Source organism: Homalodisca vitripennis, chromosome 8, assembly GCF_021130785.1.
Source record: "Homalodisca vitripennis isolate AUS2020 chromosome 8, UT_GWSS_2.1, whole genome shotgun sequence".
NCBI lineage: Eukaryota > Metazoa > Arthropoda > Insecta > Hemiptera > Cicadellidae > Homalodisca > Homalodisca vitripennis.
The window spans coordinates 112,293,114-112,317,080 of NC_060214.1; the positions used below are offsets into that span (position 1 = coordinate 112,293,114).

At 33.3% G+C, this 23,967-nt stretch overlaps 1 protein-coding gene across 1 annotated transcript in view; it reads right to left on the reverse strand.

Moving 5' to 3' along the window:
* LOC124368327 (putative ammonium transporter 1) overlaps positions 1–20,151 on the reverse strand; it is a 24,497-nt gene extending 4,346 nt beyond the window's left edge. The window contains exons 1-5 of the mRNA XM_046825601.1: positions 20,060–20,151; positions 6,067–6,295; positions 4,194–4,305; positions 2,245–2,363; positions 593–719 (exon numbers count right to left, since the gene is read on the reverse strand). Of these exons, the coding sequence (XP_046681557.1) occupies positions 593–719; positions 2,245–2,363; positions 4,194–4,305; positions 6,067–6,295; positions 20,060–20,151 (679 nt within the window). The remainder of the gene's footprint in view (positions 1–592; positions 720–2,244; positions 2,364–4,193; positions 4,306–6,066; positions 6,296–20,059) is intronic.
* Between the last annotated feature and the right edge of the window lie 3,816 nt (positions 20,152–23,967).

Genomic DNA, 23,967 nt, shown 5'->3' on the forward strand with positions numbered 1-23,967 from the left:
TTCTACCTTAACAGAATGGGGAAGATCCCGAGTCTGGAATGCCAGTACGGGGATTCGGATTCGGACCGATTGCCCTGCACACCTTCTTCAAATGTAGAAGGTGGGAAACGGAGAGAAGGGAGCTGGAGGCAGCTATCGGGCGGGTCGCCGGAGACACTTATAGAAGAGATGTCGTCCAGTCGCGAATCGTGGAGCGCTGTCGCTGCGTTCTGCAAGAAGGTGCTAAGGCAAAAAAGAAGAGAGCAGCTATAAAGCACCAGAATAGCTCATGTCGGTGGATTTTAGAATGAAGTAATGCCCATTGGGCGAACGATGGCACCCTCTTGAAGTAGTTGCAGAGATGCGTTCCCAAGAGGGTTTCCAATGCCATGAACCGGTAGGTTTTTAGTGGGTGAGAGTCCCACACACCAGGGCGAACATCTGTCCCTGATGGGGCATAATGCATTTTCCTATCGTAAAAAAAAAATAAATAAAAAAAAAACTCCGATAAGTACACCAGATTTATATTTGTCATTTTGGAAATATTTATATTTTTATATTTTTTAATATTTATATTTTATATAAACACTTCTATAGGTCAGAAAATATGCACCTTGAATTTCCTGCTCTTCGGATACCCTGAGAAGACCCAAGAGCCGGAGTGAACCGAACAGCAGGATGCTACATAACACGGACCAGGTCACTATCGCAGCTCCACCCAGGACGTTGTTCCTCAGTTGCTGGAAAAGACGTGGTACTTAGACTGCTAGACTAGTAATAATACAGTAATATATTGAGATATAAATAGTTAGGACAAGTACTTGCAAAGTATTGGCATAATTTTAAAATGTAAGTATAACGTAAATAAATAACTATTTCCAGCTTATACAAGTTGTTATTTGAGCTAACCCCAACAGTCCAGGAGCCAAAAGCTAATTCACATGGTACAGTGCTTCGTAAAAATATAATCTGAGAAAAAGATTTTCATTTAATAATTTTAACCCTTTTCATACCCTCCCATTTTGACCTCGACTACAATTAGTGTGACTGATGATCAATTTATTTCTTAGAAAAAATTCCTCCATCGTTTTTCAAGTTGTATGCCTCTAAATTGCAATTAGCTCTCAGCTCCTCAACTGTAGTTTTGTTGCTTTCAGAATGCTGGTGTCATATTCAGACCTTCAGAAAAAGGTTTAATAAAAAAAGGTTCAGGAAAATTGATAATAATTACAGAGCTGTAACTGGTTTTAATATAAATTTATGGTTATACAAGGATAGTTAATTTTAGCTTTTATCGTATTCAGTTTCCAATTTTTACACTTAGTTAGTTTTACATGGCACAGAGTTCTAAACATAAATGAATTTCAATGTAACTTATACTGTTTTCATCGACATATTAATTTTTCTTATTGAGGTAAGAAACATAACTATACACCAAATCTAGTATTCTTTCACTTCAACTATTTGAAAAAATGAAGAAGCACCTCCGCTGAAAATAACATCCACTGGTCTCAAAAGAACCTTTTGGAAATGTATCTAAATAAAAACACGTGTTAGTAACAACTTATATTTTTTAACCTACAAGAACAAAACTAAGTAATTCTCAACCTGTCTAAGAAATGTATAGTAATATTTACCTAAAGTTGTTTCAAATTAGAAACTACATTTTACATTTTTATTAAAAAATGACCATTTTTTATATGAAATTTGGTGAAGCACCTCTTTGTGAACATCATTAAAAATGTGAAAATTAAAATTTGAGTGTTAAGATTAAAAGTACAGTACAGCCTCATTTATTCGGCTAAATTTGGACCAAAAGTTAACTGAAAAAATGAAGATCCTGATTATACAGTAAACAGACAAAAATAAGCTATGGCACAGACTGAATTATGACATCTTTCCTGTTTTTCACTATCAAAATTGTTATCACTGTCCTTTGTTATCATTGAAGAACAAGATGCTGAAACCTTTTCTATTTTTTGCGTTCCATCAGTCATCGTGCCAATGCTATCAGTGGTCTGAAAACAATGATTTACAACTGCCAACTTCTTGTAAGCCTACTGCAACATTGTTAATTTGTTATAATATTTCATGAATTATTCTGCAAGTTCAATAAAAATGGTTTATTCTTCAAAACAATGGAGTAAAACCGATCAAGATAACCCAGCTCTCTGGATAAATGAGGTTGTATTGTATATTTACTCTTGGTATATATCATAAAAGAGAAAAAATATTAGAATTGAAAGTGTAAATTTCCAAACTTACTCGTATTGATTCATCGGTGACACCATAAATGAGACCATTGGGAGTGAAAAGAGGTCCAGCAATTACTCCGAAGAATCCACCTCCAAAATGAACAGCTACAGCATCCAGCGGGTCATCCACTTAAGCAAAACAGGATTAGAAAAATTCAAATTCACATTGATTTATTGTATTACACAAAATAGCTATAACAGAAAATGATTACTTAATTTATTCTACTTCCCAATATAGGAAATTTGGTGAAGCTTTCTTTTTTTTGTAATGTTTGGTCTTGTATGAGTCAAAGCTCTATGACCAAAAATAAGGCAAGAGATGGTTTAAGGTTTAGCATTGCTAAATTACCAGTAATTACAAATTTTAAATAATTTATTGATTCAATTTAAAACTCACTGCAACATTAAAGGTTCAGAAAAAACTTAAAAGTATTTACAAAATAATCATTTATATTCTTTTTAAAAATCTGTTTGAAAAAGATTATTAGTTTAGCTCAATAAATATGATGCGTGATATATATTATTTATAAAGTATTTGTAACATATATAAATGAATAGTCTTACAATTCTTTAAAGTATTTATATATATCCTAAATATTTGTGCCCTCAATGTTTTATGTTTAATACTTCACAATGACTTAGATTTATTGCTCAATTTTGATAATTGATTTTATTGTATAATATTTTTTGAAATCTTCAATGTACATTTAACACATGTTATTGAATAAAGAATTTATGAATCAGAACTTTATTTCCTATTTGATACATCCTATGCGGAATCATCATACAATTAATAAAATCTATACTATTATATAAGAATCGAATGGTACCTGTTCGTGTTTTGTGTGTGTTTTACTCAATCACGTAAATACTACTGGAGCAATTGTACTGAAATTATACATGGGCATGCTTAGGGTAACTGGTTAACATACGAGTATATAGGACTATTCCTATTTAGAAACTTCCTCCAGACTCTTCCTCACTGCTATTGAAAACTCCCTAATACTCCATTACTCGTTATATTTATGGACTTGGCTCAATCAGCAGATAGTAAAGTCATGAAAAGTAAGTATAATAACTTATACACATTGAAACAGGTGATAGCAAATGTTTTTTGTCCTCCACACTGGCCAAAAATACTTTAATTGCTACTGAAATCTTTGGAGATATACAATACAGTATGAAATATTGGAGAGAAATTCGGGAAATTTCAGAAATTTGGGGTTTTAACTAAGAGCTGTTGGGGTCCTTTTTGTTCACACTCATTTGTTTGTTTTGGGCTAGATTTTGAAGGAAAAACCAAACTAATTGTTTTTGGAGAACACAGAATTGAAGAAGACGGATTAAGAAGTGAGCCCAAGATGTAGACAGACAATTAAATTAGAGTCTATCAGATATAGATACCTGTGATACTTCTGATGCTCCTTTTAAAGAAATTGAGCATAACATTAATAGTGACTTAAGTGGATACGATTCGGACTTTCTTCCTTCTTCTGATTAAGAAAATGAACTTCAAGAATTACCTCAAACAGTACGCAGACACTGAAATGTTTAAAGTTTTAAATAATTATTAAGTACGTATGCAAAATTCCCATAGAACATTGGAACCATCAGGCCCACCACTATGATATCATTTAGTTCATTATCACTCTATTTGGCAGCAACATTATTTTATTTTTAACATCTAGAAGCGATACTTTTATGTTTATTTGCCACAATTAAAAATATAAGTAAACTTTGCAAATCGAGTATTCATTACTACAACCTAAATGGTATCCAACCCCATGTGTTTCGTCCATTCGGTACACATTTTGTAGATAAAAAAGAAATCTATTTTTATTTTTTAAATAAAGCTTGCACACGGATCTGGAAATTCAAGGTGCACCCAGCTCTTGAATGAATTAGAATGATCATTGTTTATAATATGAAAAAGAGGCATCGAATTGTTGATTGTGTTACCTTGAAACTTCATGACGAGATTCCGCACTACCAAGAACACAAGACATCCTCCAGCCCCCGTTGCCAAGGACATCAGAGGGGTGTACTGGTCTACTGCTCCACACACTGCTACCTACACATAACAGTTTCCAAGAGGTTAATATATATGGGTGCAATTATACCAAGTACTGTATAGCTTCACTACTTGTCATTGAGAAACTTGAAATGGAAAATAATAAATGTTCTATTATTGTTTAATTATTGTTTGTTAGTGGTGAAATTGGTTTTTGCTTCAGATATTTAAAATATTCCATTCACAGCCATATAGTATAGAATCCCTGAAGACAGAAATTGAAGTGTGAGCTTTTTGGCAGGGTCTATGAAAAATTCTTGAAGATGAAGATAAGGTTGTGAATTCTTTGAGTATTACGTATCATATGATTTCAAGTATGGCATGGATAAGCATGGATTTTTAATGTTTTTATATCTTAAGGAAATAAAAGAAACATATTTTTTATATACAATATACATATTATTCTTGCTCTCCAGTAATTTTCCAAAAATAAAATCCATGTCTTTAATACCAACCTTTCCTGTGTGGGCCTGATTTTGAAGATACCACTATGTCAAAAATGTCTTCTGGAATAATAAAAGTGTATTACGTATAGACTACATACTTACCAGCTCACAGTAAACCTAAACAAGAACTTATTCACTCCAACATAACCAAGTTTAATTGATCTTAGTATATTACAATAAACTAAATACAGCTTACCTCTGTTTTTACTTACTATTTTTGCAAGAATTCGTACAGGTTATTATTTGTTTAGGATTTATTTTTAAGGTTTATTTATTTTATTATCAATTTGTTTTTAATAATTAATAGCTACTCTTTGATACAACTGCATTGAGTACATAAATGAAGTGATTAAGAGCTGCATTATTAAAACAACTATTTCACTTTAAACTATAAAAACAGTGTTAATTCTCTATAATTTTTACAATATCTTGAATTTTAAAAGTACAATTTATATGCATCCAAATCCTTCTGCGGAGATTTCTAATTTGTGTAGAAATTGTATCAAAAATTAATTTTTTAATTTTAAAATAACATTGAATTTTTGTGCGTGTATAAGCAGCAAAATCAAGTGTTAAAATCAAGATCTAATTTGATTTCAGTGCTTACTGAATAACGTTATCTGCTTTTAAGAACTATTCCGATGTGTAATTGGTTAAATTACAAATGGAAAATGCAATGTACATGGTGGAATGAAGAAGAAAATATACATTAATAATTACTTGACTGTAAAAACTACCAGTTAGAAGACTTACTTATATATAAGAACTATTAATTTATCACATCCATCTGTTAACTTTGAGAAATTGAAAATCTTGATGTATTGTTACACCATTCAGATCTCTAAGATTACGGATAAAGAATTTTGTCTATTGTGTACTGTCAGTTTAAGACTGTAAACATTTATTGTAGTTCTAAATAACGTAAGGGTTGTGCTCCTTTTGGAGGCTCCTATAATTTTAAAACATTTACATTATGGGTTCATATAAGTTTTATTTTGAAATGCTATTCCCTTCCTCTACTTACCATGCCGGCGATGACAGCACTCTATTCCCTTCTTCTACTTACCATGCCGGCGATGATAGCACTCTATTCCCTTCTTCTACTTACCATGCCGGCGATGATAGCACTCTATTCTCTTCCTCTACTCACCATGCCGGCGATGACAGCATTCTATTCCCTTCTATTTACCATGCCGGCGACGACAGCATTCTATTCCCTTCCTCTACTTACCATGCCAGAGATGACATCATTCAATTCCCTTCCTCTACTTATCATGCCGGCGATGATAGCACTCTATTCCCTTCCTCTACTCACCATGCCGGCGATGACAGCATTCAGCGTGGTAGCGAAGGCCCAGACACGTTCACCCACCATGCCCAGGCGACTCATCAATAGCATCGAGACTCCTGCCCCACTCCCGCCCATCACGGTGTTCTGTATCACTCGCCCCAGGGCGGGACCCTGGCCACTCACTCTCCCCAGGGCGCCTGCGTTGAATCCCAGGAATCCCGAGATGAGGATCAGGCCACCCACTCCCCACCATCTGTTGAACAACACCTAAGTTTCCCCAAGGTGAAAACCCCCAAATTTTTAAACCCCCTAAAAATTTTAATTTCATTTTTTTGGGTCTGGCTCGCTTTTCGGTTTAAAATTGCCGAATTAAAAAACCGGTTTTTTAAACCAGAAACCCGTGGCTCTGCCTTTTTTTCCCCTTGAGAATGATTTTTTCCCCCTCAAAAGGGTTTTGTTTAAAAATTAAATTGGACCTTTTTCTATTTGTTTGATTTTCTACGGGAAACAATAATTTAAACTTTTGGGAAAACCAAATTTAAAAAAAAATTTTTTAAAAACAAAAAAATTTAAATTAATTTTCCAAAAACATATTTTTTTTGGGTTTGGGGGTTCGGGGTGAAAATGGGACCTGTTTGGGAATATTTTAAAAAAAATTTTCCTTTTCTTTTTTAAAAGGCTTTTCCACCAAATGTTTTTTTTTGCAAAAGTTTTTACAAAAAAATTTTTCTGTTCGAAAATTTTTTTGGGATTATATTTTAAAATTTGTAACTTCTTGGAGTTTTTCTTAAATTCAAAATTGGGGGTATTAAAGTAAAAATTTGGTTTGAAAACTAACCCGTTAAAAGGTTTTAAAATTGGATGTATTTAATTAAACCCAAAATTTACCCAATTTGGTGTAAAAATTGTTTAAAAATTAAAGAAGTTTCCATTTTTCAGAAAAGTAAGCAAAAGAACTCTGTGGGTTCCCAAAAAAAAAAGGGTTTTTAATCAATAAAGGGGAAAATTGGGGAATGTTTTTAAAACCCCCCAAAAATTTACAGGGAAAGGGGTTAGGATTAAAAGCCCCCCCGAATGTTAAAACCCCCGGGGAATTTTTTTTCCTTTGCATTAACAAATTCTAGTTTTAAAGGTTTTCTTTTTTAAAAAAGGAATCTTTGGGGGAAACTTTTTTACCCAATTAAAAACCCTTAATTTTCTTTTTTAAAATTTGGTGGCCTTTTAAAACAAAAATTTTTAAAAAAAATTTAAACGGAAAAATTACTTTTAAAAATTGTTACTTGGTTTTGGGGTTTTGTTTTTCCCCGGGAATTTCCGTTTTATAAAAATACAAAAAAGGACCCCCCAAATGCAACCCCTTTGGCCCATTTTTATAAGATTTGGTTTTAATGCCCAAAATTTTCGACCCCAAATTTAGATCAGAAATTCTTTTTTTTAATAATCCCCCAAGTTTAGGGGGGTTTTTCAAAATTTTAAAGGGCCCCTTTTTTTAAAGGGTAAAAGGGGGTTTTAAAAAATTTAAAACATTTTTAAACTCCAAATGGTTTTTCCGAAAAAAAAAGGGGGGAAAAAACCCTTAATTAAGCTAACCCAAACCGCCAAACCTGGCCTTTTTTGGTATTGAAAGCCAAGAAAGGTTAAAAAATAAATCCTTTTGTTTTAGTTTTCCCCAAAGGACTTTTTCCCAATTTTAAATTTTTTATTATTTTATTTAAAAAAAAACCCCCTTATTTTTAATTGAAAGAAAACCCCCAAAAAATAAAAGATTTATGGGTTTTTGGGTTTTTCCCTTTTTTTAAAATTTAAAAATTTTTTTAAAAATAAAAAAAAAAATTTATTTTGATTTTTTTTTTGGAGGTTACCCTAAATATTTTTTTTTGAGGAAAATTTTGAAAAAAGGGGTTTTAAAATATAAAAAATAAAAAAAATTTTAAAAAAACAGGGCCGGTTTTTAGGTTTATTTTAAGGAAAAATTTTTTTGGGTTTTTTTCCGGGGGCCCGGGTTTTGGGGGAACCATGGCCCTCTGATCCATTAAAAAGCCCGGTTTCTTAACCTTTCCCATTGATCTTGGCGGGCGGGGTTTGCCAAGGGGGGGGGGGGGTTGGGGGGGGGGGGGAAAGGGGACGTTGCTCCCCCCAAAAAAACGTTAACGAAAGGGAACCCCCATTGGAAAAAGGAAGAATTTTGGGTTGAAAGAAAATACTGTAAGTGGGTAAATGGACCGTCGACCACCAAAAGGGAACAGGGGGCAAAAAATAAAACCCGACTATTGGCGGGGGGAGTTTTCCACCCCCAGGGGCCCCCAAAACTTTTTCCCCGCAAATACCCCCCCGAACCCTTCCGCCGAAAAATTTTTCCTGCTCCCAAAAAACCTGTTTCTTGACTTTTTTAAAAAATTGGGCTTTTTAAAGTAAAGGCCGAGGGTTCTTTCCGTTTTTGCATTTTTTTTTGTCGGGCCCTTGCCCTTTAAAAAAATTTTTACTTACCCTGGCGGGTTTTCGGCCTCCTTTGGATTTTGGATTTTTTAAAATGCGGGCCAAATTCCATGTTCCGGGCCCTTTTAAAACTCTTTGTTATTTAAAATAAATTTTCCAAAAAATTTTAAAAGGGTTATAAGACTTTTTCTAATTTACTTAAAGGAAAAATTAAATTTTTTTCTTTAATTATTTCACTTTAAAAAAAAAATGATTTCCTTAACAAACTAAAAAAAAATTTTGGGGAAACCCAAAAATAAAAAAAAAAGGATTCTTAAAAAAAAATTTGGTGTTTGATTTTTTCCCCGAAATGCCTTTCCTATTTTAATGTGCTGTGAAAGGAAACCAAAAAAGGGGGAAAAAATTTTTTCCACTTTTTAAACCCCAATTTTCCCCCTTTTTCCGGCCAAAAAATCCCGCAACGTTCATTTTTCGGGGTTTTCCTTTTTTCAAAACTTTGTTGGGGTTTTTGGTTTTTTTCCCCCTGGGTTTCAAAATTAAATTTTGGTTTTATTAAAGGAAGGGACAAAGGATATTTTTAAACCGGAAAACCCAAAATTTTGGGTTTTTAAATCTAAGGGGGGATGTTTTTTTACAAAAAAAACTCCGGGGCCCCTTAATTTAAAAATTCCCCCTTTAGAATTTTTTCCCACCGTTTTAAAACCCCCCTTGAGTTAAAAAAATTAGGGAACCCAAATTTTAAGGAAAACCACAAATTTTTTGGGGTGGGCAAAAAAATTTTTTGGTTTGTTTAAATCCCCCTCGGGGTGACTTGGGAATTTTTGGTTGCGACGTGCCGGGTTCCTTTTTGAAACCAGGTGGTTTCCCTTTTGATGTTTTGGGCCCAACATAGGACCCTTTCCAGGACCAAACTTTGGACCAGACCGGATTTCCTTTCCCCGGAAATTTCCAGCGTTTTAAATGGGGGGAAGGTTTGGGGGCCTCAAATCCCCTTCCAGTGATTTTGGTGGTGAAAGCGGAAAAACCTAAAACCTTTCCCCCAAATTTTGGCCCCTTTGGGTGCGGGGGTTTGTTGTTTTTTCCCGGAAAAAAAAAACCAAAAAGGGACTTTTGGAAAGGGAAAAAAAATTTGAGGATAAAAATTCCAAAAAACGGGAAACTTTAGAAAAAAACCCATTTGGTTTAGAAAAATGAGGAAAGGTTATAATGGGGTTTTTTTTAAAAACCCCCTGAATTTTTTGAGACTTATTAGTCTTTGTTTTCGGTTAAAAAGGGGGCCTTTTATTGGTTTTTTATTTTTTTTAAAAAGCCCTTTTATTAAATTTGGGGTGAAAAATTTTTAAAAAGTTTTTTGTTACCCCCCAAAATAAAAATTTTAATTTTTTCTTTGCCCTTCAAAAGGGGTTTCCCCGCAAAATCTAAAATAAACTGCCTTCATTTTTGAGGGGATTCATTTGGGGGTTTTGGTTTGTTTTGAACAGGGTTTTGGGGCAATTTTTTTTACTTAAATTCCCCCGGGGTTTTGGAGGCAAAAAAGTACGGTTTAAAAAATTTTTTGAAAACACCTTTAAAAAGTCCTCAAAACCCAAAAACATTTTTTTAAGGGGAAAAAAAAAAAAAAGGGAAAAAGTTTTATTGGGGTTTTAATTTAATAAAAAAATTTGGCCAAATTTAAAAAAGGGTTTTAAAAATTTTTACAATCAAAAAAATTAACCTTCTTTAAAGGGTAATTTTAAAAAACAAAAGTTTTACAAAAAAAAAATTTTATTTCCCGGAACCCCTTGGGAAAAAGTTTTTGGGTTCAAAAAGCCCGGATTTGAAACCAAAAGTGTAAAATTTTCAATTTAAGGGGGAAATATTTTTACTCCAGGGGGATTTAAAATTAAAGAAAAAAAAAAAAATAACCCTTTTAAAAAATTTCATTTTCAAACATGGTTTACCCACCCCCAAAAAAAGGCATTTTTCCCCTTTTCCAAGGGTTTTACATTTAAAAAAAAATTTTTAAAAAAAAAAAAATTTAAAAAATTTGGGGTTTTTTAATTTGGTTAAAAAAAAAGGAAAATTAAAAAAATTTAAAGTTTCCCCTTTTAAACGGGGTTAAAAGGGGAATGGGGTTCTTTTTTAAAAATTTTTTTGGAATTTAATTGTTTTAAAAATCTTTGCTTAACTTCCTCCTTAAAAAAAATTTTAAAAAAAAATTGGGAAACAAAAATAATTTTTTGGGGAGTTAAATAAAAATTTGGGGCCTTTTAAAATTTTTTGGGCCAAAAAGGGGGTTTAAAAGTGGGAAAAGGGAAAAAAACTTTTAAAAAAAAGGGCCAGGGAAAAATTCTTTTTTTGGGTTGTTTAAAGTTTTAAAAAAACCCTATTTTTTTCTTATGCCTTTGTTTTTTTAAGAAGAAAAAAGTTTTGAGGGGCCTCCCAAACCCAAATTTTAAAACTTTTTAAAAAAAAATTTTTAAAACTGTTTTCCTTTGGGCCCAAATATTTTTTTCCCCTTTTTTTTTCCCCTAAACCACTTTTTTGTTCCCGTTTTTTGGTTTTTAGGCCCCCAAAAATAAAAAACCACCAATAAAAAAAACCAAATCCTTTGGGGTTTTTAAAAAATAAAAAAAAATTTTAACCCCCTTTTTTTCGTTTGGGGGGGTTGAAAGGGTTCCGGGAATACCTAAAAATCTTTTTTTTGGATTTTAGTAAAAGAATTTTTTTCAAAAAAAAACTGCCCCAAAATAAACTTTTTTTTAATTTTTCTTTTTTTTTAAAAACAATAAACTTCCGTTTAAAACCGCAAAGTAAAATGTCAATTTTCCTTTAACCCGGGACTTTGGCTTTTTCAAAAAAAATTTTTCTTGGCCGAGTGTTAGGGCCAATTTAAAACGGGGGGCCCTTTTTTGGCCGGGTTTTCGAAACAGGGTCAGGGGCGGAAAGTTTGGGTTTATCAGGGTTGGATTATTTTTTTTTAACCGTTTTGGAAAAGGGTTTTTCCCAAAAACCGAAAATTTTCAACTTTTTTGTGGGTTTTAAAGTTAAATTTTAAAAACATATTTAAAAAAAATTCCCCCGGGCCCGATTTTTTATTAAAGTTTTTAAAATGAAATTGGTGCTTAAAATTCCCAAAAAATTTTTGGGGTTTTGTCTTCGGGAAACCCAAATTATTTTGGGGAAAAGGCAAAAAATTTTAAAATTTTTAAAAATTATTTTGAAAAATTTTTTGGGGAATTTTTAAATTTAGGGCTCAGTTTCTTTTCAGGGCCCCGACCCAAAAGGTTTTTTTTAAAATTTTTTGATAATTATTTTAAAAATGGGGGAGTGACTTTTGGATCTGGAGGGGGCCCTTTGTTTGGGTTAAATCCAAAACGAAAACAGGCTTGAAAAACCTAATTTTTCAAAAAAATTTAAAGGGTTTTTTTGGGTAACCTTGCCCCTTACCGGAGTTTTTTGGGACAAAAATTGGGAGGGGTTTTTGTAAAACTTTTAAAATTCAAGGGTTGATTGGAAAATTTTCTTTTTCAAAAATTTTAAAAAATTTTTTACCTTATCGTTTATTTCAGTCAAAAAATAAATCCTCCCCCTTTTAAACCAGGGTTTTTTTGTCCTTTCAAAGCGTTAAAAAGGGCCTTTTTTGGGTTTGAAAGGGAGAGCTTTCCAGAAATTAAGGAAATTAAAATTTTTTTAGGCGTAAATTTCCCTTTAAAGCCCAAAAATTTTATAACAATAAGGGGAAAAAATTACGGGGTTACTTAATTTTGGGTTTAAAGAAAATTGGGGTCGATGGCCTTAAAAAGATTGGGGATTTTGCCAAAACTGGATGGGGAAATATCAAGAACTTTTTAAAGCAAAATTTTTGAAAAAAAATTTTTATTAGGAAAAAATTAAAAAAAAGTTTTAAATGGGTTAAAAACTTTGGGTTTTGGCCCCCCCCCCCCCCTGTTCAAATGCGGGAAAGTTTTTAAAATTTTTTTTTTATTAATTAGAAATAAACAACAAAAATTGAATAACAGTTTTTAAAAAAATTAAACAAGCTTTAAATAAATTTTTCTTTTTGGGGCCCAAAAGGTTTTTAAAAATTGTAAATAAAAATTTAAAAAATTTAAAACCCCGGTTCTCACCTAATTTTTTGAAAAGAGCCTTGAATTGCGGGTTTTCCCCTTTTTCCCCCTTTAACTGGGGGTTAAAAATCAGTTTTAGGGGAAGGTTTGGGGGTATGAATCCAAAGTTTTTCCCTTTTTCCCGGGGGAAACCTTTTGAAAAGTTTCCCGCTCAACAGTTTCTTAAAAAATTTTAATTTTAACCAAAAATCAGGCCAAAAAATCTTCTTTTTTTAAATAATTATTTTTAAAAGGAACTAACAAAAAAAACTTTTCTAATTTTTCAAAATTTTTTGGGGGTTTGAACCCCCAAATATTTTTGGGTTTTCAAATCCACCCGATTTTTCCTTTTAATTTTTAAATTTGGGTTTTTTTCCCATTTTTTTAAAAACAGAATCCGGGGGTTGTTTTTTTTGCCCCCTTTTCACGGGGTTTTTTGTTTTTAAAACCCCAACTAAAATTTAAAAATTTAACTTAATTCAAAAAGGATTTTTTTCCCCTGCTTTTTCGGCCTTCCTTTAAATCTTAAGGGAAAAAAGGGTTTTAAACCCTTTTTTTGGGTTACGGGCTAAAGCAGTTTTCGTTGGGGTTAAAATTTTTCCCTTTGGGCCTAATTTGGGGAAACCTTTTTCTCTTTTCCTTATATTTTTCCAAGGGTTTTTGTGTCCTGGGGTTTTTATTTAATATGAAAAAAACCCCAAAATAATTTTGGGAAAACCCCAAAAAAAGGGTTAAAAAATTTTCCAATTAAACTTAAAATCAAAAAATTTTTGAATCGGGTTTTTTTACCCAATTTTTTTTTTTGAAAAACTTTTCTTAAAAATTTGGATTCAGCTTTTTTTAAAATTGTTTTTTTTTGTTTAAAGGGAAGGGGTTTAAACCCGGCCCTTTTGGATTTATTTCTGGTGTTTCGGGGCCACTGGATCCGGTTTTCCTTGGGGCGGGTGGGTTTTGTTTAAAAGCTTTAACTCGTATTGCAAGGGGAATGCCCTTTATTTTTCAAAAAAGGGGAGTTATTGAAAAAGGTTTTATGGAAGGGGTTTTTTTAAAAACGTGATGCAAGGGGGGCTTTAATGAAAGGGGAACCCCATTTTTTTTAAAGGGGGTTTAAAATTGGAAAAAGGGAGGTTTTTGGAAGGGGGTTGATCCGGGGGGAAGCTTTTGCCCAAGGGGGTTTCCCAAAAAGGGGAAGTATTATCCTTTTAAGGGGGAGGAAATTTAATTTTAAAACTTCGATTTTCCAAACTTATTTTAAAGAAAAAAAAAATTTTTAAGGGGGCCCCCCAATGTAAAACTTGTTCGCAAAAATTAGAATAATTTGGACCAAAAACAATTTTAAAAAGGTTGCCGAAATTTAAAAGAGACCATTGATCCAAAAAACAAAAAAAAAGGGGCTTTCTTTTTATAAAAATTTTTTTTATTTTTGAATTTTGTCCCAAAAACCTTTACGAAAACTTTTTTTTTTCCAAAATATTTTTAAAGGGGGGGTTTTTCCCTTTTAGCAAAAAACAAAAAGGGGGAATTTTTTAAAAATTTTGATTTTAAAATTGAAATTCTCAATACCTTTTTAAAATGGCAATGAGAAAAAAATGATTTTGGATTTGGATTTATTTGATCGCAAAGTGAGCATTGATCGCTAAGGGTGTTATGTAGATCACAAGGGGAGCGATGATCGCTAAGGTGCGTTGATCGCAAAGTAGTGTTGATCACAAAGGGAAGCGTTGATCCCTTTCCCCGATCCAATGCTCCTTATACAGGCAATAACGAAGTCCAGGAAAAAAAGTTGTTTTTTTTGGGGGGGGAGAGGGGGGTCCAAAGGGCCAAACAGATATTTTTTTAAAGAGTACAAAAAAGTAAGGGGCTCCATTACGTCCCTTCAAAAGTTTTACTCCTATCTACTTTGAGAGGGTCTTCAGCAGTTATACCATGTCAGATTGCTAAAAAAGTAATCGAAAAATTGAAAATTAGGGGGGGGGGGTTTGGACCCCTTTGGGTTTCCCTCGCTGGCTACACCCCTTTGCATAAAGGTGTCTAGTAAAAAATTCCAGGTGATAAAAGCAAAACACATAAGAAGAATTGGTAAAAGAGCCCTATTTATTTGCCTTTACCCAAATAACAAAAGTATCCCACTTTATTACACATAGTTAGTACAATACTTAAAACTATTTCGTTTAGAATCCATATCTATTTTACACTGGTTCATAACACAAATTAACACATCTGATATTATTTAAAAATATATTAAAATGTACAAATAGATAACAAAAACAATACTGTTATAAGATGTCCAGTTCCGACTTCCCAAAATGGGAGTCTATTTAATTATTTCTTAACGAGCTGTCCACCACGTTGTGAGGAAATAAGAGGAAAATACAAGTAGAAACACAAGTAGTGAAGCCACCTGTGTAGCATTTTGTGTGTGTGTTGCCTTCAACAATTGCGCAGTTAAGTAAAAAAAGGACTTGTTAATGGAACATTTAACTGATCAATAAAACTGTCTTTAACAGGTCAACTGTGGCACTGGTTCAAGGATTCAATTATCCTTCAAATCAACAAATAAATTTAATTTGGTTAATATACTGTAGTCATTTTAATGATTAGAAGTGATACAATTATCAAAATATCTGTTAAAACTCTTGTCACAATTTAATTTAAGTGCCGGGCTTTTAGTATTTTAAAATTATTTAATTTAATTTTAAATTTTCATTATTAAAATTCAAGTTAAGTGTAAAAAAGGATCCCAACTGTGAGACCCTGTTAAAATAATGAATATTTTAATTGAATGTTTTATTTAAATTCAAATTTTGTTTGTAATTTTAATAAAAAAATAAAAATACGATATTTTATTGGAAGAAATGGAGCAAAAATTGATTAATGACGACGTTGGCTTGAATATTTATGATAATCTCTATAATTTTTAGAAGTTTTTGTTGTTTTTTGTTTTTTGTTCTTCATTATTTTTTTATTTTTTTGCGTCCTAATAAAAAAAGGGAAGACTGTACTTTCGTTTACTAGTCCTAGTTGTTTACCAGAACTGTGGTTTAGAATCAACACATGAAAGCTCTTAGTGAGTAACAATAACAGAAAACGTTCTAACACATAGCAAGTTAAAAATCCTAAGTTAATGAACCAAAATAATAAATTTCATTGAATTTACAGCCAAGATTTATTTTAACATAGATAACTGCTGATAACAATAAATATATTTATTATCACACAATTTTATTTCAATAACTGCTAAGTCTTATTGACCTAGAATAGTACATACACAGTATATACAAAAATATTTATACTCTATCCGATAGTAAACTAGAAATGTGCAATGTGAGTGAAAAAATATAACTTATGCATCTAAAATGAAAATGTTGATATATTGTAATACTGTGGAAGAGAGTAATCAATATATATAAACAATTAACACAATTCTTGATCCGTCAATAACGATTAATAATATTTATTGAACTTGTTATATGTAAAATTTAAAGTAATGGTCTTAAAATGAACTAATAGTTTACTTTAATACAACGATCAGTAAAGAATATTAAGTGTAATTACAACCATGAAATGAGAAAGATGTTTGTAATTTACATTCTCGATGAGAAATTAGTTTAAATACTTAAAATTTTATAATATTTGCATTTGTTTAAAAAATAAATGTATAGATACAGTTTCGTAGGAAATATTTTCAATCAAAAATACATTTTAGAGGGTTACGTATTACCAAGGTGCTCTGAAAAGTCCCGGAATCTGTTATAAATTTTTTTGAAAATATTTAAGACAGAGCTAAATATCTTGGTACAGGACTTACTAGACTAATAAATACTAATTTAACATTTATTTTATGTTGGTACTGCTGAAAACCGTAGACTGGTAGGCCCTCATGTTGTGTGCTTCCGGGGTGCGGCAAAAGACCCTTGAGGACATAAGTGCAAATGGCATGTGAGGACTGCCCCATAGAAAGAAGAAGAGAAGAAGGAAGTCACCGCTACTTTCCGTTCAGAGGAAATTGGCTTCTGAATTTACAATTAACTAGGTAATACGTAACCGAAGTCATCAATGGTTAGTTTGATATCATTTGAGATTCGCACACAAAACCCAGATCAATGATAATGCGTGTGATCCCATTACAATGGCATAGTCTAGAGATGAAATTACACTGGATGAAAGCATCATGTAGTTTGTTATTTACATTGTTTAAACTGAACGTTTCAAAAGGGGCCATCTTTGAATGGCTGCTATTTCCGGTTCGGTTGTCCGTTTGAGGTCGGAGTTTCGCGGGCTTTGTAATCTACTAATAAAGATCTTTAAATTTGATTGTGCATAACAAATCCTATGCTTACTATTAAAAGCTTTTTTTCTGAACTTCTTGTGGGTCCGTACCCTTTGTGAGGAAAGTAGGGGGCCACCTGGACTATTTTATTATATTAAAATTTTTTTCAGTAAAGTCTGTACCAGGTTTTTGTAGCTCTATTCTTAAATCATTCCAAAATATTTATACCGTCCCGTGGACCTTTTGTAAATGAACGTAACAATTTTTCTTCCAACAGCTTATAAACGTCTAGAAATTACTACTATATCACATGCTTGTAAAAAAATACTGTATTAGTCATAGATTAAAAATATATAAAATATCTTTGTTCAAGTGCAAAACAAAAAAATAAGGTCTTGCAAATACTATATTACATTTTTGCTCTAGATGTATTTGGCAAAAAATAGAAAATGAATTAAAATAAAACATTATTAAATTAGGAACGTTTATCATGGATAGATGTTTAAGCATTTTTATGCCGTTAATAAAACACTTATGTGAATTAAACAGGGCGAAGTTGATATTTATGGTATGAAAACATATTTTATTACAACCCTCTCTAACTCTGAAGGTAATCTGTTTAAGTAAATAACTAGTGAGTATAATACACAATAATACCCAACACTTTTGTGCCAAGTCCTTTATCAGAGATAGAATTATCCATAGCAATGCAGTAATTAGTTGATTCTTAACCCGATTACCAAAAGCGTTCAAGATAGATGGGAAAATGTTTAAACAAACAAGAAATAAAGTACCGTTTTTGTGAAAGACTTTTTCAATGTGACATGAGCCACCACTTTTGCCAACTCATTCAATGTAATTAATAATTTTTATTCTACGATCGATCCTCGAGCCAGAATCTGAAAAAAGGGACTTCGAAAAGAGCGCTTAGCCCAACGTAAACCCCTAGAGTGTACTGTTGGTGTTATCGCTGTCTCTGTTGTTGTCCCAGCTCCAGGCATGTGTCTATGAGTAGGGCCTTCGTTGTCGAAGGCGAGGGTGGGTCTGGCACTCAAGTGAGCTCTGGTTCAGGGTGTAGCTTCCATCTGTGAACATTGAGATTGGATTTGGATCCACTGAAGGGATATTGAATCACAAAGAAGAGGGAACTGAAGGAATCCGATTCCGAAAAGGTTGTCGTGAGGAACGCCCAGCCTAACGTATATCCTAGAGAAAGCAGGAGTGGAGCGTTAATCTAGAGAAAACATCCTAAGGTGAATTGAACAATGCGTTACAAACGTTGATGGGTGGCCTGTTTTCCCTCTCTTCACGTATTAGCTATTTAACTGTGTATTGTATTAGTTAACAACAAGAGATAAATCACCTGATGTTACTAAATTGAGGCACGATTAAAAGTTGTAGCGCCCGGACTTGTATGCTGTGTGAGTGGGGTTGAACTGTAAACCAATCAAAGCCAGCTCTAGCGTCGGGGACTTTGTGAACTGAACTGAAATAAATCTTCTGAACCTCAGTTACACCTCCTTCCGCATGAAATATATTTTATATACTGTGTAACTCAATACAATCCTGGGTATTACATTATGCAATTCAGTGATTCTTCTTAATTGTATTAGATACTATTGGCATTGCCACAATCGATAATTTTTTCCAGAATTTCACAAAACGAATGTATCGTCCACAAAACAGGTCACTGGAAATCTCACTGGAAACTGTTAGGTGATCACTGGCACTACTCTAAATGGCCTGGAAACTAGATGATGAACCTATGATCCACCAATGGTAAGGGGGAAAAAGGAACGTTTAGGTTTCTTACTTGTTTTTGTTTTTAAACAATGTAGTAGCTAATACAAGGAATTCGCCAGAGGTAACAGCGTTTGGAAGACAAGTAAATTTTCTCTAAACGTATGCCATGTGAAAGTGTGCCATAAGAATTAGAAAGTCTCTCGTTGAGGTTGTGATCAATGGATCTTGAGACTTAGCCTTCCATATCCCACGGGCAGTCGCGCTGCAAAGGGGAACATGGAGGTAGACGCGTCCTCGGCAACAAATTTTTAAAGTAAGTTTTGTCCCCCCACCCTTAAATTTTATAACACAGCGGTGCTCGCTTTGGCTCGTCCCGCTCGGGAGCTCCGCAGTCCCACGACCGCACTGCGTTAATACCTCCAGTAAAACCTCCAGATAGTTCCCAGTATACCTCCACAGCACACCCTCCGTACACTACCAGTAACATCATCTTCTAAGCCAAGGGGGTCATATTTGGACAAATTGTTTTATATGTACTGTTAAAGAGTGACAAGTCTTAAATATTTGTATAGGTTTATGTTTTACTTTGTGAATGTAATAGACCGCATTTAATACAGTAGAGGGATAGTGTGTGTAAAATAAAGCATATGAAGTCTGATTAAATAAGTGTTTAATTGTCATATATATTATATATATATATATCGTATAAGTTTTTAGAAACGTTTTCCAGAACCCTAAAACAAAATTTGTCAGTTAAATCCAAACGGTCATTTCCAAGATTACAAGATTTCAACAACCTAACCCCCCATTTGTGTTTTGGGGGTTTGGGGGGGTTCAGTGTGGGTGTAGGTTGGTGTAGGTGTGGTTGCTTGTTTTGTGTCCAGTGATGTCCCCTCCGGGCATCCCAAAGTTTTGATGCTGACGACGGCGGATGTCCGGTAACATATTAAGGGTATTCACAAATTTTACGAAGTTAGCTTTTGTATTAGATTTTGGAAGATCTACAAAATACACACACACAATATAAATATAAAGGTATCTAGTTAACATTGCGAGTCCTACAGAGTAACACGTTATTTTTAAACGACTTCCTGTTAGCTGGAAAATATGGATAGGTAAAATACACTTTTTTAAAAAGGCTAGTTAAAACTACTCAATGAAATATCTAAACAATTATATTTGTATTTTTTAGGTCCTCATTTTTTCTAATAGTCTCTAAACAAACTGTTTATCCATGGAATGTCGTTGTTTTCAGATTTTTTATTTCAATTTAACTTATGGTTTTATTGAGGTTTTTTTTCACAACAAAGATACTTACTTTGCGAATACTAGACAGACGGACTCCTCACTATCCGAGTGAAATGATAACCAAACTATACACATAAATCTCTCACATTATATTTGTCTGGAAATGTAAAAGCGCAAAAACACGTGTTGCAATTTGGCACTCTTGTGGGTCTCACTATTTGCGTCTACTCACAGCTTATGGTATAGTCTGTTGATCCACCAGTTTGCAGCGAACTGAGTTGAGTCCCATCCCCTTCGCGGGGTAGGCAGGGCTCGGTTGAGCATGGCGATGTCCAAATGAAAAAAAATCATTATGATGGTCGTCACGAGTAGATACACGACAACAGTTATGATAAATCAAAGTTGAAGGCGACGAAACACTTTTTGTTTGCAAATTGTTTGGAGTAAACTGCCATAATCAAGATTATGACAATTTACCACATTTAAGAAACGTGACGTTTCAAGAACTGTGAATCATTTTCTTCATCCAGGTTTGCCAAATACTAAAGCGTTGTTTCTTTTGATCATATAAAAACAAAAAAATGGTGGCATTTTGTAATGTTTAAAATACTTATTCGTTCCAAATAATTGAAATTTTATAAGAAACCGTAATTTGTTCATAACTCCTTTCCTCAAGTTTACATGGGTATAAACAGTTTAGAATTTGCTCTTGTGTGGGTTTTGTGATCGACACTTTCCACTCTATTAATAAATAAACCCAATCTTGCTAACAACCATGTCATGGTTTAAATTCGAGTTAACGCTTTGAGAATAATCAAGTGCAACAACCAGAGTGCTGTATCTTCCTTTATCCTTTGCTTCAAACAAGTCACTAAAACAAATTGTTTGACGGACGGGCATGGATGTTACTGAAAGTTGTCTTCTACAATCTTGACTGCAGTGTTGGCAGACCAGTATTGACCATGGGTATTATTAGTTATTGTACGCAATTCTTCTCTACTATTTTTGACATTGCCTCGGTACTATTGAAAATTGGTCTTAAAATGCTCAACACAGGTGGGTTGCACTAGGGTTTGTTGGATGGGGACACGTTACTATGCTCATTTTTCAATTCTCTTGTAATAAATAACATTTGTAAGGTTCTATTTACCTAAACGTGTAATGGCCGTTTACATATTTATATATGAGGTACAAACCATGCTTATCAGTTTGGATGTTGCCGTGGTCACTTCATGGGCCCTGAGCGTTTGGAAATATTTTAAAATTGTCTCTATGTGGTAACTAACATGGCAAAAAGAAAATCAGAATAATTTTAAATTTAGTAAACAAAACTCAATACAACCCATAAAAAATTCCAAAAACAGTTGACAATATAAACACAATTGTAACTTAACTATCCCAAACACATATCATCAATTTTTATAATGCCATACGGTGTGTAGACTTTTATTATTTATAACACATATATGAAAACCCATATTTTAAAGGAAACACAAAAATATGAATGTAACTATCTGGTAAGATATGTCATAAAAGATTTCAGATGTATCAGTTTGAATTTTTTAATGAAACTTTGTTTGTGTAATAAGAATTGAGTTCTATGAGATGCGTTAATTTTCGTGGCAAAAAATACTTTTTTTTTACCATGATCGTAATGTTCTATCTGGCCGCAGGACACCTTGGGGATGAAATGAACTGTGTATTGTAGATATATTTGCTATTGGGACCCAAACCTCGAAACTGTTCTCTCTTACTTTAATGAGTGGAATATGTGTAACACTCCTGTCTATGAATAGCCTTCACCTTCTAGCTCCATGCTCCTCGGGACACCCGTAGGTAACCAGTGGTACTCTGAAGGATACCGAATAAGATCAGCGATAGCAAGAATTCGTCTGACACACACCGATGATCAATGATAGCCCCCACCAAGGTTGTGCCACAGTTTGCTGTACAATCAAGATCATCAGTCATTTGGAATAATAGGGAAAATTAACGATCAAGGAAAAGATAATAGAAAGTGGATGTGTATGTTTTAGATGGGAAAGATTCACAAACTTTTTGTCTTCCAAATTATCAACATATTATTACGAGAATAAGGGAGAAAGTAAAACGAACACTCGAGATCCCATGACAGTAAACAAGAGGCGATAAACAAGTGAAATAGTGCCTTTGGAGAGAGAGAGAGCGCTCAGTGGCTTGGTGTCAGTTTCTTTGATCCCGGCCGTCCCCGCCGCCCTTACCATACCCTAATAACAATATTAATTCTTGCTCGTAGCCAAACACCCTGTGTTTAAGATTGATTATAATGTTAATTTTAATTCTATCACTGACCTGTTTAAGTAAATTTTTAACAAACTTTAGGAAGCCGATATACCCAAAAACATTTGAAATTAAGGTTATTTTACTATCAAAACATTTTTTGGCAAAAGGTTCATCTCTTTACCATTGTTTTAACCCTCTCTCAAGTTAAAGTGTATAGAGAGGGCTTCTTAGTCCCAAGTTCGCTTAGGGTAAAAGACATTCATTTGGAGGTTCTCATTTTACTTTTTTTTAACATTGAAATTAACCTTTAAGGTTTTGTTATTGAGGCCTCAAAAGATTTATAAAAAATAAATTTTTGTCCATCCTGAATAAGACTATCTTATGTAATTAAATTCATGTTCTATTGAATATATATTCACAAACTTCGAGGTGTGGCTGCGATCAGTACTCATTAAATTTCAAACAGAAAACGTCATGTAAACCAAAATGTTGATTAAATGTCTCGTTTAGCCACTAGCCGGCCACTTTTGGTTATTATTTATTAAAAAATGATTATCTCTCAAAACTTGTTTAAGCTAAAGAAAAAACCAAATTGAGGCACTTATATATGTATATCGGATAAGAAAAAAGTATAAGAGAAAATTAATTTGTTATTGTTTTTCTTTTAAAATAACAAAATGGACCTTTCTGTTGCAAATTTTTAAAATTAAATAAAAAACCCTACAAAACTACTTCCATTGCAGATTGTACTCCATCCATTCAAAACAAATTATAAGTCATATAAATATAGGTTAATAAATTCTCTCGTTTAAAATAAAAGACCGCTAGCCACCCTGCTTCTATTTTTGTATTTAAAAATTATTGTTCTCAAAAACAGGTTTCCCAGTTAAGGCTGAAAATGGCCTTATTTGGCAACATAGGGTTTTAAAATAAATAAGAAGACATTTTTTAATATTATAACTATTTGACTTATAGCTTTGTTGTTCCAGAAATAGCTTTCCTCTGTTTCATCTATCGAACAATAAAAACTATTACATTCAAAAATTCCTGAAATTTAATTACATTTATTCTTTATTATCTAGTAGATTTCGTTCATAGACCAGCGGGCGCGAGTACTTTCTACAGGTTTTTCGGGTCCTCCGGGGATTTTGCCCAACCTCTAACCTGGCACTCACTACACCATAAAGGGGAATTTGTAATACGATTGTGGAAGAACACTAGCTATTAGCTAACCGCTATTTTGATTGGGACCATATGACCCCGTAGACAATTCCAACCTCGGGCGAATAGAGGGAAGGAGATCAACCCCCAGGTGTCCTCGCACCGAGATGGACCGCTACAGCATCCAGAGGGTCAGTCCCAATGTAGGAATCAATCAATTCAGTTTATGTTCAAAACACAAGTGTAACATAGGCATTTAGATGGATACATGGTAGGCATCCAGTTACTTAATTCATGTATTTATATATAAAAGAGGGTGATGGGGGGAAGGGGCGGAGAGGAGGGAGAGAAGAGAAGGTGACGGGGGTGTAAAGACGGGAGAAAAAAGAGAATGATACAAGCCTCACCCTCATCTCACCTACATTCACGAGCACTATAACACAAGTAAACAAAAGAATAACATGCCACACATACATATGCACTCCACACATAATTTTCCCTATAAACAGATCAAAATCCAAACAATGCATTTTTTTCTGGACATCATAAACACCAGGATCTCATTCATACATAGACATAAACTTTATATTGCTTATACAACTGATAATAATATATAACTTAAATAATAATACTGTAAGCTCTGTGAAAAAAAAAACGAGGGCGGAAAATTCAAACGAAAAAAGAGAGAAAGACTCAGTTCAGTCCGTTAATCTGTTA